Here is a 15,454-nt window from a genome sequence, read left to right as displayed (position 1 = left end):
TTTATTCTGTATTTAACTATTGTAGGAACACTTGATTCAAGGTACTTTGAACTAATAAAGTCACAAAACAAATGGTTCCTTGAATTTAAAAGATCACACATTGTAGTATATTGTAGTATATTGCTGCGATGCAGATAGTTACATGTAGGAGGTTAGGGTAATGTTGTAAAATACCTACTGATGTCAAAAGAACCAACAGACAAATGATGTATAATTTCTCCCAAACGAACTGGTTAACTGTGCCTAACATTATCTATACATTATCTACTTATCATTTATATTTGTTTATGAATATATTAATATATTGATATCCTACCTGTACATCATGTAGCTGTATTACCTTAAGCCGTATGTAACATGGCTTTGTATATCTGTGATATTACAATCTTGGGAACAAATTAAAAACAAAATAAAACAGCCAAAAAAGTGGTTCATTGGGGGAAAAAAATATAACCTGAATATATTTGTTACTTATTTTGAGAACTCACAGCATCTTTGAGAACGGATATTTTTAACTTGATATATTTATACAGCTATGTATGTTAGATAAGCAATTCATTTCTTTTCTTCTTAGAGTGGTCCCGGTGTGCGAAGATGAAAATATTTCGTTGGAAGTGACAATATTATTATACATAAGACATTACGAAATAGCCAAGAAGGACACCAACTGTAAATCCCTGCTGTGAAACGAAGGTTGAAACTCTACCGCCATTATGAACAATTGGCAATCGATACACCTTCTCTAGTGAAGAATCTCAAGTTTAATCAAGGACACTTCCTTCAAAAATTGATTTTTATCACAAGCTGAACGAATACTCTCAATCAAATAGTGTCAATATAACAGTTGTAAGATTTTAGCTTAGCTGCTTACATGGTGCAGCTGATACAACACATTGCATGCCCATACTAACAATAATAATAATAATAATAATGATAGAAATGTGTATATATTTCTTCATAAAGTATATAAATATAAGGTGATGCGTCAGGTGAGTCAGTGTCAGTCAATCCTTGTTAAACAATAGATATATTTCAGGTGGCATCTATATTGGACTTTTGTCACCTATATGTGTTATACTTGAGATGTTATGAAATTCTAGCAGTTTTATTTTTGTCATGATGCATTTCATGGATTTCGTTTGTCAGAGATAATAAAACAATAAACCGAAATATAAGAGAACAAACTGTTGTTATACGTATTAAACATTGGGTTTAGAGAGTTGCAGAATTTCTGCGATATACAACGCTATTTACGTGTAACATTGTTTGTTTGTTGGGGTTTTTTGTTTTGGGAGGAAGGGGGTGGGTGTTGACAGCTCCTGGGGACATATCTTCACCACTCCTCACACTGAAACTTGCAACTGTGAACTTGGCCCGGCAGGTGGATGACAAATATCACGTCAGTAGCCTAGATCAGTGTAACATGTACAGCTATATAGCATATTTTGTTTTATTTATTAATGTCATGTGATATGTATGAGTAAGTATTTAATTTTTTTTGTGTTCTGCTCACATCTCAAACCATTACAAATAATTCGTGTTTTTATAATTAAGTACCTAGGAAAAATATTTTTTTTAACTTATGTGCAGCAACAATAGAGAATGTTTCGTTAATAATGTTTGTAATTATCTGTATACGAATTTTGTCAACTGTCAGTTAACTAAATCAAAACGAGTTTGTATTTATGGTATATACCGAATTATTAATTTCCATAAATAAAGAAAACATGTAACCTATTCATTTTGTTTTGTTTCTTGACAAAATGCGTTGTAATTTACAAATATATAAACACATAGCTGTCAAATGATTTGATCACGTGTACACAAATACTACTTCGCTCCTTAACCCTTTCGGCATGGCTCTCGCCGCTGTTCCGATCACTGACACGCTAGTATCTAGCTGGAGTTTAAGCGCGTGAGCAGCGCGCGCCAACGGTAGGCCATCTGGTGAGCAGAATTGGCATATGCCCCCAACAATCAAGAATTGATAAAACATTAAAGACTGTCTTCATTCTCAATACTTTTAATTCATCTAAATGGATTTGATTGAACACGCTATACAATATGTGAAAGAGTCCAACATTGTTGATGAAAACACCCCACAATTTCACTCCTTGCACGTGCAAACGGAGCATATTGGGGTCAGTGTTGAAAGCACTTCTGATCATTTTAAAATATTTCAAATATGGCACCCACGAGAGATATGATCAATTACATAGTAATAAATTGTAGAAGTGGTGTATTATCTTGATCACAATGCATCGTAATCAATTATTGCAATAGTGTCAAATGCATGTACCTGCACATGCAGAATGCATAACGTGATCATTAACAGTTTGCAAACCACCAAGTCAAACATCAAACAATGTCAAACCAAATAAATCACAATACCCGAGAAATCAGCCATACACAACAACAGCAAAATTGTCTCACTGTTTCAGCAACATTTGATTCAGTTCATTGTTCGTCATAGTTCATCACATTGACAAGTCATAGTTCAAGTCACTCATTCAAAGGTCTTATATAATAGACGAAATCTTGTGGAGCAGGGACGCAGCATTTGGCCCCAACATATACGGTGAAAGAAGATTTCTTTGACAACCCAATGCTGATCCCGTGAACAAAGAGGGGCGACTGAGGAACGCCGAATGAGGGGGGAGGTTGGATTGAGGGAACATGGCACTACCCGGGTGTCCGTTGGGGGTGGGGTTCTGCCCCGAGGTGGGTGAGGGAGGGGAGGTGCCATCGTGCAGCTTTCGCATGTGTTTCTTGAGATCAAAGTTCCTGCAAAACCCTTTCCCACATACGTGACAAGTAAATGGCTTCTTATCGTTATGGGTATGCATGTGGAATGTCAGGTTGTAAATCTGATGAAATGCCTTATTGCAGATGGAACATTTAAACTGCTTCTCGGAACTGTGCGTAAGTTTATGGTTCTTGTAATTACCCTTCTGGTGGAACCCCTTGCCACAGAACTCACAGACAAACGGCTTGTAGCCCTGATGAATTCTCATGTGAGTGTTCAAGGTGGAACTCCTGTTGAACGACTTTCCACATGTACCGCATTTGTGAGGTTTCTCTGAAGTATGGATGATTTTGTGTCGACATAGCGTACTTGCTTGACGGAAGCCTTTCCCGCAGATTTTGCAGATGAACGGTCTGGCGCCTGTATGCACAGGCATGTGACGAGTAAGATTGTAATGTGCATTGAATACCTTCCCACACTCAGGACATGTGAATGTTTTCTGGCTCTTGTTAACAGGCTTCTTCAGCCCGTTACTATCAGGACTGCTGCCATTATTGTTGTGTTCCTCCTCCTTATTCTCCGTCTCCTTATCAAAGCTCTTGTCGTTATCCATACAACATTCCTCCTTATCAACTTTCACAACCTTCACCTCAGCTTCACACGGGGAGATTTTGGGACTTTCTTCAACTTTTTCCCTTGTAAACAAACTGTCTCTGTTTTCCTGAGCAACAAACGCTGACCTCTGACCAAGCGGTTTGCCCTGTGACAGTACATGGGGGAACCCCGAAAATTTCAAGAGATCCAGGTTGGAAAGAATTCTGTCTTTATTTGGCGAGAGGCTGGACTGATGAAGAAGAGAGTAATTTCTTAGAAGCTGCGCGTGGTAGTCCTCGTAGCTTGACCGTGCCAGGTTGGAGAATACAGGATGGTAGAGAGGGTACACCTGTCCAGGCTCGCGTGCAACATCCCGGGGGATGTTCAGAATGCCTGACCGACGCCCGTCCCCCAGGAGAAAATTATTATAAGCCGCCTGTTGGTAAGACGCTGTTAACAGGGCAGGGTAGGAGAAACTCCCTCCTAGATCCGGCTTGGGCTCCGACCGGGGCACCTTCCTAAAAGCTGGGACCCGTTCAGGGGATGGGGGTCTTTTCTCGACCACTCTGGTTTTCTTGGGGCTCGGTTCCATGATTTTGTCGATGGAGAACGCCAGTTTGGGCTTGCTGCCCTCGCTCCTAGGAAGCTTTGTGGGTGGGGACGGAGTCCGGGGGGTACACAAAACTGTGTCCATTCTAGTGCTGAAATTAATGTAAACAAAATCAGTATAAGGTGGCAAAAATCAGGAGGTTAAATTCGTGTCAACACATACTGTACGAATGCAAACGAGCTGGTAAAATTATTCTTCATGCAAACAACATAACGAATGCTTCGTGGCTGTGTGTAAATAAAACAATAATCTACAACTAAAATTATACAAAACGCAATTGATTCAAAATCGTTCAAACTGAATGCAAAAAAATGTACACGCATATAAACTTCCCAAGACATTTAATAAAATTTCCTATGTATCCTTCAAATCAAATAATCATCATAATCTTTCAGTAAATCGAAATAATTTCATCAGGAAATACAGAAATAATATTACAATTCAACATTATAGTCCGAGTTAATTTTCATGGGCTTGTGGCTCTTTTGTCGTCTAAATTGTGCAATATTTAAAATTATCTGTACATCTGCGATCACGCAGGAGCTTAACATTAATTATTCATGGCAAAATACAGTCATGTCCCGCTAAACAATGACTGCCGTCAGACCACTTAACTTCCAACATACATAAAACTGATGGAATACCCTCGACGATATTTAGCTTATTTTATGAATCAATTTTCGTTCGATAAAATAGAGGTGTTTATTTTGGTTGTTGGGGCTGATATTTTCAACTTCAATCCATGAATAAATTTGTGAAGAGAGAGTACGTTATAAAAATAATGTATTGGTTTTTAACGTTGATTTTGTATGCCTTCTGTTATAGTCCAGGTAGATGAAACTTGAAAAAAGACGATTCAAAAGATTCACTAAAACGTAACGCTGCTGGATGAATACATGTTTCGTTGAGGCTGTCTAATGATGAATACGAAACACTAAAAATAATATACTGAAAAAACAGCTCTAGCGCTTTGAATGATATTCTTAAATGTGACTTAGAGCTATGTCTAGCAGAAACATGATTATAACATACATGGCAGCTTTATTATTTTGTTTTCACAGGTATTTACAATCGAAATACAGCTGCCTCTCACCAAGCAAAATATTAAATGGAATGTTTAAAAGAAAGACAAGCCCATTTTGAATATCTCATATGTGCCTTTTAAAAAATACTGAATTAAGAAATCTATGTTAAGTATGGTATTTTGGAAAATATGTTAGATATTCAAGAGTGGCTGAAAATGATGAGTGTTCGTGGCACTTACCTTTGTGTTGTCAGTGGGGTATAGTCATGGACTGTGAATCCACAGAAGGCTGAAATCCTCCAAAGATACCACGAAGGGACGAAATAGGAACAGACCCTTGTTCAGGTGAGCGGGCACACTGGGTGTGGGGGAACGAATATCCGTGATGCTCAATCTCCCAGTTAGGTTTTTAACGTGTCGGTAGCACTTGATATGATGAAGAGGTCAACCAGCTCTGTTATATACCTGCCTAGTGTCCCTCCTTCGGCACTTAATGCCTTTCGTCACTGCTACCGGTCGCTGTCAGCTTCGTGATAGGTCAACATACGACCAACTTCCACATCAACACAAGTGATCAGTGTTGCCAGTCAACTGGCCAATCAGATCGCTCGTCTAGCGGTAGGCACTATACCAGTTCGCCAGTGAAACAAGGCTAAGCGATAGGCGGGGCTTAGAATCAGGGGGCGTGGCCTCAATACAAATCCGAAAATGACAGGCGCTTAACGCTAACAATGCTGTTGTATACATGCTTTGGCTTCTGGTGTCGACTTGCTCACGGATTAATATTTAATCGAGGAATATTCTCCCAAGTATTGGTCGTAATTATGTTGATCGGTTCACCGCCATGAGTGGTGCTATGCACGCTCCGAGCTGAAAATCATCACCGACATCACTGATAAACTTCATCAATCACACGGTCTCAAATATTTTAATGAATTAAACCAGTCGCGTTTTAATTTTAGTAATTCATCTGCAATTAAATTTACCGTCCTGGGAAAATTTATGTTTAACTGATTGGACCCCTATCGGTAGCCCTTTTGGACAATGAAAAAAACACCTACCAATTTAGCCAGATTGAGACCCGGGGATGGTTAGGGTTGTGTGTAACTACACAGGGCGAAAGTACATTCATCTTTCACACTGTGCACTTCGTGAGCGAGACCTATTCATCAATTTATCCAAACAAATTGACTGTCATCGCAAAATGTTAACCCGCCACGGATAGATCCTGAAAAGCGAAAAGAAGACCTGTCGAGCCGTCAGTGTGATGAGTATTTAAAGTACTCTATAACCCATGTTGCTCAATTCACACCGATTGATATCTATAAATATTTATTCGCTATAAAATCAGCTTTCACCATTTATCTAAGGATATATACTCTGCAATTTCCTAGCTCGTTTCCGAAAGCAAACCAAGTGATGTGATTGACAAATACATTTTAACCGAATGCGTGTCGTGCAGTTGGTGCAATATATGGCTATAAAAGCTTGCTTATGTCAGTGAAATCGACAAGTTATTTGCCGTCCATCATCTGAGCACACAAGCTCGCGTCATGTCACCCGACCTGCTCGTACATCAATGTACATTTCACCGCCGAGTGGGGTTAAGCGATTGCTGTGTGTGATATATGTGTTAGCGATGGATATTAAATATCAAACGCATAGTGTTCATATACGCTTCGGTCACATTGTGGCCGATTTAAGCATCGTTTATATGCGATAAAAGGAATTTGATAAACGTGGATAAAAGGATTTCAAATTAAATGCGATTCATCCAAGGAAGGAATGGTATCTGAAACTGTTCACATAACAGAACATTCTTTGAGCATGGACATCGCACATTTTCCGTTTACTGTCAATACTAGATTAAAGTTTAGTTTAAAGGGCAAATTTAATTTCACATCTATCTGACAATTGTACATTTCGCAAGTAAATACCATGTCACACAAACGGTCTTTGTTTATTTGGTGAGGTCCATATCTATAAACACCATATGTCATACGTACATCTACTGTGTGTCCTTAGCCAAACGTCAAATCCATTCATCATTGAATGTACATTTGACAACAGCATGGTGGCAACACATTCTCGACCCGAGAAGGCGTGATCGCCTTTCATGGAGCAACAACGGCAGCACCTATGCTTTCCGGCTTACGGTCTGTGGGGTGAGGCCAGCCTCAGCGGGAGGGGTGGGGGACAGCGTCAAACTTTGCAGCATAGACCAACCCGTGGTTGGAGCGGATTTCAACATGACTGCTTTCGCTGTCGACACAAAGACAATGCTTTCAAACAATATCATTTCACTTAATCTCAAATATGGCATCATATCCAATTTAGTCTGCACTGCATTTTAGATCTTAATTAAATTTAGGGAGTATATGAATTTTGATGATATTTGGCAATTGTGACAAAACTTAATCCGGAACACCATTTTGGTACTTTCTGGGCAATACTAGTATGGGATTGCTTTCAGTTTAAATGCATTAATTGTTCTTTCAAGATTTACATTTATGTCTGGAAACCTATACATGGGTCACTTGATCGATGACAATACGGGGCATATCTCACCACATAAGATGAAAGGATGCGCTTACATATTTACTGCCAGCATTTTCTGTAAAACAACAGTTATATGCGTTGATGTGTGGTCGGTATGAAAATGGCAAGTAAAGGTGGATTCATATGTTCTTATGCGATTTAACCTTCTTTATTCGACCCCTGCTATGTCCAGATTTAAATTCGAAACATCCTGACCGCAGTATCATCGACATCCTGGCTAGTTCAAATTACCGATCCAATGCAGTATGTTATTATTGAGTAGTAGTCATTTATGTGTTATTTAACGCCGCAATCAGCATATTCCAGCGATAGGTCGGCGGTCTGTAAATAATCGAATCTGGACCGGCAATCAAGTGATCAACAGCATGAGCATCGATCTACGCACTTGGATACGATGACATGTGCCAACCAAGTCAGCGAGGGTGAGCGCCCGATCCCGTTAATCGCCTCGTACGGAAGTCATGGGTTGCTGAAGACCAACTGTGACCCGGATCGTCACAGGCAGTAGCAGTAGTAGTTGTAGTTGTAGTTGTAGTAGTAGGAGTAGCATAAAGCAGAAGTAGCATTAGTTGTTGTAGTAGTAGTAGCAGCAGTAGCAGTAGTTGTTGTGGTATTAGCAGCAGCAGTACTAGTAGCAGCAGCAGGATCAGCAACAGTAGTAGTAGTGGTAGTAGTAGTAGTCTTCAACAATGTTCCAGCTGTATGACGGTGGCCTGTAAATAATCAAGTCTGGACAACACAACCCGGTGATTGATATTGTGAAGACCTATCCACGTTGTCAGGGTACGATGACACTCTATCAACCAAGTCACCGAGCTTGCCCACCCGACCAACAAAGCTTGCTGGGGATCCATTCTCACGAGTAGTAGCAGTAGTCGTAGCAACATCATCATCATCATCATCAGCAGCAGCAGCAGCAGTAGTAGAATACTCCCATGTTTGATGGTAACTATAATTAAAGCAAACATGAAATATATAGTTATTAGATGGTGATGTATATGATACGAGTATGACAGTTGTGTTTTTCACACTACATTTGCAGTGGTCCGGGTACCTTTTCAGTCTACTATCGTCTTGATAACGCCTAGAATTCAAATCCAAAGTGTATAATTTCTTTTGGTCGTCACATTACTCCAGGTTATAGTTGTCTTAACAGGACATCTGTGTGACGCCACAACAAAAATAGATGTCTCACCACGTAAAACCGGAATGTCTCAACGTATATACATATGTACTTAGTTATACGTGATCAAACCGTCACAGTTAAATACCTGCACCTGATAATAATTTCTATTTAATAAAATAACATATTTTCAGAAATATCAAACATTGCCTTAACCACTGTGGTAGAGTTAGTGTATCAATTCTTATCTGAAATGCACGTTCTCCACGATTTGTGTTTAAATCACGCCGGACATGGATGAATAGGAAGCGATTAGGATACAGCAGGTTAAGCGAGTTTCATGTGAAATATTCATAGCTAGTCAATGAATTCAGCCGAGTCATCGCAGTCGAAACAAATACAATAGCTTGTTAACCGTCCCGATCACAAGAACACTGAATTATGCAGGTAGAATAGCCGACTACCAACGCAGTGTGATGGATGCTTGGTGGTGGATGAATGATGGGGAGTGGAGTTGGGAGGGGGAGGGTGTGTTTCACGGACGGGGGGTCACTTGAGCGTTACAGTAACGCCACGCGCAGATGATAAGACCTTGTCTCTTGTAATCAATATTTAACGAGAAAATACATTCTTTGAGAGAAGCGCGCTTGGTTTGTACTGTCAATGATCAAATAGATTTGGTAATCAATTATTTGATGAGAGATTGCCTTCTTCGATTTTGATATAAAAGGAAGGTACCCCTACGTTTCACAAGCGGGGTTTCGACAAAAGGGGACGCTTCGTCCCCCCAGCCTCAAACGGAATTGATAACGACTTGTACCGCTAACCAAACCGGATCACACGGAATACATCAGTGTAATGTGTATGTATCGGTAAACGAGTTTGAAGAAAAATAAATATTTCATTTGTTGGGACGCTTCTTGTTGTAACTGTAAACGCTCAGTTAACACCTGCAGACGCTATCTTCAAAATAGCGGTAAAAACATCCATTGCTTTTGTTATATCCGACGAATCGTTTAATTGCAACATTCAAGTCTATCTATCACTAACCACTGTGTATTACTATGAGTCTAAGATATTAAAACAAAAAAAGGTCATTTTGTTTTAATTCTAATGTTGACAATGTTGTAGTTATATCACACTGTTAACTTGATGGGGAAATGACTCAAGTCATCAGATATTTAACCATTTTGACAACTTCACGAACCTGGGTATGGGTATGGTACCAGCAGACCACGTATCATAACAAAGACAAAACTTGGATCTGAACCTCAAATAGCCGATTTTATGAAGGGTAGTTATATATTTAATAATCAGACTTGTTGTATGAATATGAAATATAAAATATGTTTCTTTGTGGTACCATGAAATACAATTTGAGCACACACCAGGGTGAGTCACTTCCCATAACGACCTTGGTGCTAAAATATATTTTACAATTAATGTACGTCAAAATATGGCTATTAACATCTTTTTCTTCTTTCAAGCAGGGAACTAAAGCCCAGTTCCAGAAAATGAACTATCATGAACCTCTTACTTAATTGCTTATGAAAATCTTATCGTCGCTTCTTAAACGGAGGTGGGTTAGCCTAGTTATTAAAGCGTTTGCTCTTTACGTCGAAGGCCCCGGTTCGATTCCCCACATGGGTACAATGTGTTAAGCCCATTTTTGGTGTCCCCCGCCATAATATTGCTGGAATATTGCTAAAAGGGGCGTAAACCCATTCTCATTCACTTCTTGACCATGGGGTCTCTAACAGGACAAGATCCACTGAAATCACTCCTATAATACAGATGGCACACCCATGAAGGTTCCGTCTCATCCTTTAGCCAAAGGTGGCTCAGTCTAGTGAAGTTGCCTCCCTTAGTTTAATCGTGAGTTCGAATCGCAGATTCGCCAAATATGTTTCTTACTCTGTCTTGTTTATTTCTACAGGGGTAAACAATGTCAATGCAACGTTAAACCTTGACTATAACTACTCTTTCTTTGCCCTCGCTAACCCGTTCCACCACATACCGCATTTTTATACTTGACACTCTGTGTTCAAAGTATATCTCGAAACCAAAGGGGCGATTTGAAAAACGTATTTGACTGTTGGCCGTGTCAAACGTTTGGTTGCCATGGTAAACTATACAATCGTATACACAACATGATTCTTCTGTCAGATCGTGTGTAAAATGGCGATAATGGTAAAACGGAATTGGTCTCAACAAACTCATATGTACTACTAGTCCGATTCTCTCTTTTTAATGTATGAACTTGTAGAAATTTATAAATCTAGTAAACACGAGCATGAAATATTGATGATGTTATTTGCAGATGTTGATGCTATTTTAAGATGAACTAAATATGCTTTCTATACAGTACTGGGTCGCCATTAACAACAAGAACAAAACAACAAGAAGTTGGGATTAAGTGTTAATTTTCAGAAAACTGATACTATTTTTTTCGGAAATGGAGATGAACAATGGTATTGAGGAAATGTAAAGTTCCAGTGTGTTTCCTAAGTATCATAATCATGTCGGTTTTCATCAGTATTGAATTGGTCAACAGTTTGCACAAGTTTTGCTGCGCACACATCAATGGTTGCACTGTCGATATATCACTTATACAAAATAATTATTTTATCACTTTTACAAATGCATGGCATATTTCGTACTTTAGAATGTTGCCAATTTTAAAATAGTGCTAAAATATGGGCTACGAAAGATTTTCAATGTTTAGAAAAAGGTATATGCATGATCATATTTTGAACAATTTCTAGACCTGGGTAAATTTGCCTCTACCAAAGCCATAAGAAAGACTATCGCTGTAGGATGTTTGTACACACTAACATAAGAGTAATCAAATATTGGTTGAAATTGCTAAACATGGATTCCTTAGCATACATTTGTCCTCAGCGGAAAGATGATACTTTATTTAGTACATAGGTGTCAGTTTTCTCAACTGGAATTTCTCAGGCTTGGCTTTCGCAAGAAATAGACAAAGAATACAGCTGTGTGTCCATTTGTAACAGATATTTTCTAAACATAGTTGGAAATAACGTGCACTGTACATTCATGGTGCCCTAGATACTCTGCATCATGTGTTCTATCCATCTGAGATAGATGCGGTGACTGAAATTATACTCTTAAAAAAAGTAGGGGAACCTGAACTTTCAGTTTGGATAGGAAATATGAGCTTTAACAAACCTTTAAAAGACAGACATCTCATGAACGCACTACCATTTCTTTATATCACCACCCCTAAACACATCCCATGAGATGCACGTGCACAACACAGTAGCCCCATACACGAGCATGGGGTGTTATTCTTGATTTTGACGGTTTTCAATAAGGTCGATAAATGACCATTAATTTTGACAATCATCTTGCAACACACAGTTGTTACTGTTTAATAGCCGGGGTTTTTAAAATAAAAAACGTACACATGCAAATGTCACGTCATACGCCAATCATTTTTCAAGAGCGATTACTGTACAAACAACTATGGTCATAAGGAAGTGCAAGTGGTGATACACTCTCAAAACATTCATTAATATCATATCAACATTGATTGACTCCGATATATCTCCCAATTTTTCCAATCGTAAATTAAAAATGAAGTTCCCCTACTTTTTTTTTGAAGAAGTACATATCCAGTCTCTAATAAATTCTCAGCTTATCGTAAATCGGACTCCCAGCTCGGCGGACGTGTGCAAACCCTGTGCCATAATGTTCCGTTAACTTCAAAGTCAACCCTCAACCATTAAAGTGGCTTGCTTTATGCGTTTTAATGAAATTAAAATCTTGAAGCATTTAAAGTTTTTAATTTCACAACATATGCGTCTCGGCGTGAAGTACAACACCGTATCCCCAGAAATACAACAACCCTCTATTATGCTTAAAGGAAAATTGTTAAAAGATTTCCATTTATCGACAAGGCTCGCGTTACATTCCAACGCAAATAGCACACCAAAAAGACCAATTTTCGATCGCATTTATGCATTCATGACCGTATTCATCTTCTTCAATAACCGATGCCAGATTAATGTTTTCCACACACTCTGACTGTATCAAGACGGAATATAGACAATCTGTTGGGTCAATTAGCAAATCTGCTCTTTTAATGAAAACTTTTGAAATGTAAACCCAACCACGTTGGCGGCCGTTTGGCCATTCTGCGAGCGTGTCGCAGTCACGTGCAGGCAGTGCCGCCATCTGCCGGCAGGATCGAGGGACTTCGTGTCAACAGCGCCATCTAGCAGGGAGCAGGCCCCGTGCCTCTATTGTATTGGGGAAGAGGACTATCCAGCGATTAGATCAACACACCATATGGAAAGCAGAAAAATTAATTTTCTCCAAGTCCGAAACGTTTAGCCCCCTCTTCACAGCTTACTGTTTGCTGGTCTTGTTCTCGCGGCGAATAACACAGAGGAGTTGATCGCCATATAACACCGTCTATTGTCATCACAGTTGACATTAATGAACAGTTAAGTCAAGCCGTGCGGGATCGAACATGGTCGCCGGTCGTCGGGGCAGTGTCTGATCAGACAGGATCTTATTACCACTTCAATAAAAGGTCTCTTATTTTATCCCGACGCGTTATAATGCATAAATTATGCGGTTTTGTGTCAGCGTTTTAATGAATATTTGTTTTTTCCTGTCATCGAAAGTGACGCATTTTCTTTAAATTAACATATTTATGCTCTTATTGTATAAGTATTTTTCGTTCAAAATGTTATTCATACTGATATCATCATTTATTTCGTGTTTTTTTTTGTTTAATGTAGCATTTGATTATTTTGAAAGGACACTTACTGACCAAATGCCAATCCACAGATATTTAGAAAAAGAAACGGTTTGAATATTTGCAGAATTTCTGCCGACATGTTTTGTGGAGGTAAAAGGGGTAAATAGAGACAAATGATACTAATTGATATTTAACTATTTCATAATTCATTTGTATTGACACTATTCCACAATATTCTAAAGGCTCATTGTTACACTGAAAGTGAATTTCCAAGTGCTAGCTGAATAATCTATTTTGTATGTTAAGTATTTAAATATGTAAACATAAATTACGGACGTTATGCAGAAGGGAAGTAGAAAACAGTACATGCAGGCATTTGTCTCCGACAGAAAGCGCTCATAGAATATAATTTTTGCCGTCTCTCTAAACCAGGATATTTTCAGTATCTTTGAAGATGGATGTCAGGAATGGTATGGGCACATTTCTTTGTTATTCAAGAGACACTGACATGTATAAAGGAAAAAGGTAAATCTTTGTCCAGTAATATTCTCCTTACTTGCTTTTCTGTATCTGATAATTGGCATATATCCTATTTTCATGATTTATTTTGGCCTGTGGATATACCCCGTGCAGGGTAACCATCATTTGCATTGCTTGCGGATAAGCCCTTAATTTGATTTGTAACCTTACTGTGTAGGCAAACGATGTTAAAGAAGAGTTCTGTTGCTGCCTATTATAGTCGTCATTATTATACTCCTTCGTGTCGTCATCCTGATCATTATCATCGGCGTCCTTGTCAGCATTATCAAGTTACCACCGTTCTGTTTAATTAATAATTTATTTGTTTAATGTATAACGGCAATCGAAATTCAACAAGAATGTAAGTAAGTAAGAATTGTGCATGTAAGTTTTATACTCTTAGCTGCCTTCTAATTTAGGGTAAATTTTAAAAATGAAACAAACGGCTGATCTAAGATAAAAATAATTATAAACGACTCATTGAGTAAGCTGATGGACCATTTGGCGCATGTGGAGGCAGTTTGATGAAATCGCAGATATAATGATCCTTGAACTGTCAATATCACCGCCTTGCTCATGGGATTTCCCATCCCCATTATCATCCTCGTGGTCGTCTTGACCTATTATAACTGTATATTCCTTTTACATTAGAGTCTGGAAGCGAGAAGTCTATATTTTCCCTGATTGTCTTGTGATATCTTAGTACTCTATATTTCGGGATGCACTGTTTTCAATGTAGCGTTTTCCGCATTGAACAATGGTTGTTTAACATTGACGGCAGTCTGATTTGTGGTTTGTTGTTCTTTAAAGCCGCACTCAGCAATATTCAAGCTTTTTAGCGGCGGTCTGTAAATAATCGAGACTGGACCAGACAATCCAGTAGGGCTGCGCAATATAACCGGTTTACCGGTATTTACCGGTTCAGAAATGAAAACTGATCGAAAACCGGTATTTTGACTTGCATTCGGAAAACTTCGTAACACTCGGAAATCTTCGGATATTTCCTTTTTTCATTTGTGCCAAATATTATTCACATTTTCATTTTTAATCATGAATGAAAGTTGTTATTAAAGCTTAATCAAGCATAGTGATTTTGCTGTGTATTTGCTCTATAAATCAAGCATTACCTCGATTATAAATAGTTTTTACTTCACGCAATATATTGCAATACATATCGCAATACATGCGTTTGCATCGCAATATATCGCAATATGAAAATTCTCTGCAATACCCACCCCTACAATCCAGTGATCACCAGCATGAACATCGATCTACGCAGTTGGGATACGATTACATGTGTCAACCAAGTCAGCTAACCACCCGATCAGTCGTCTCTTACGACAAGCATGGGTTGCTGAAGACCGATTTCAAGTCAGTCAGTCAGCGCATTTTAAGCGCATCAATTATAGAATATATCTTCTGTAGATGGACCGCACTGCTAAAGTGCAAGAATAGCCCAGTATTATACACAACGCAGACCCTGTTCTTCCAGCCTCAGACCTCACGAAAGTGGTGTTGAGAAGAACTACCCTGTCCTTTGCTACAAC

General features: G+C 38.8%; 1 protein-coding gene across 1 annotated transcript; it reads right to left on the bottom strand.

Moving 5' to 3' along the window:
• Nucleotides 1-2,007: 2,007 nt before the first annotated feature.
• LOC124271139 (fez family zinc finger protein 1-like) lies at nt 2,008-5,520 on the bottom strand. The gene is made up of 2 exons (XM_046706205.1): nt 5,215-5,520; nt 2,008-4,041 (listed from the first exon to the last, which is right to left on the bottom strand). Exon 2 carries the CDS (start codon nt 4,032-4,034, stop codon nt 2,520-2,522), a length of 1,515 nt encoding a protein of 504 aa, XP_046562161.1. The 5' UTR covers nt 4,035-4,041; nt 5,215-5,520; the 3' UTR covers nt 2,008-2,519.
• Nucleotides 5,521-15,454: the final 9,934 nt, after the last annotated feature.

Source organism: Haliotis rubra, unplaced genomic scaffold (assembly GCF_003918875.1).
Source record: "Haliotis rubra isolate DU_JTF1 unplaced genomic scaffold, ASM391887v1 Scf158, whole genome shotgun sequence".
Lineage (NCBI taxonomy): Eukaryota > Metazoa > Mollusca > Gastropoda > Lepetellida > Haliotidae > Haliotis > Haliotis rubra.
The sequence above is the reverse complement of the archived record's forward strand: the minus strand, read 5'-3'. Positions and strand labels throughout refer to the sequence as shown.

Excerpts from the sequence above, each read along its gene's own strand:
- LOC124271139 (XM_046706205.1), bottom strand. The coding sequence starts at position 4,034 with ATGGACACAGTTTTGTGTACCCCCCGGACTCCGTCCCCACCCACAAAG.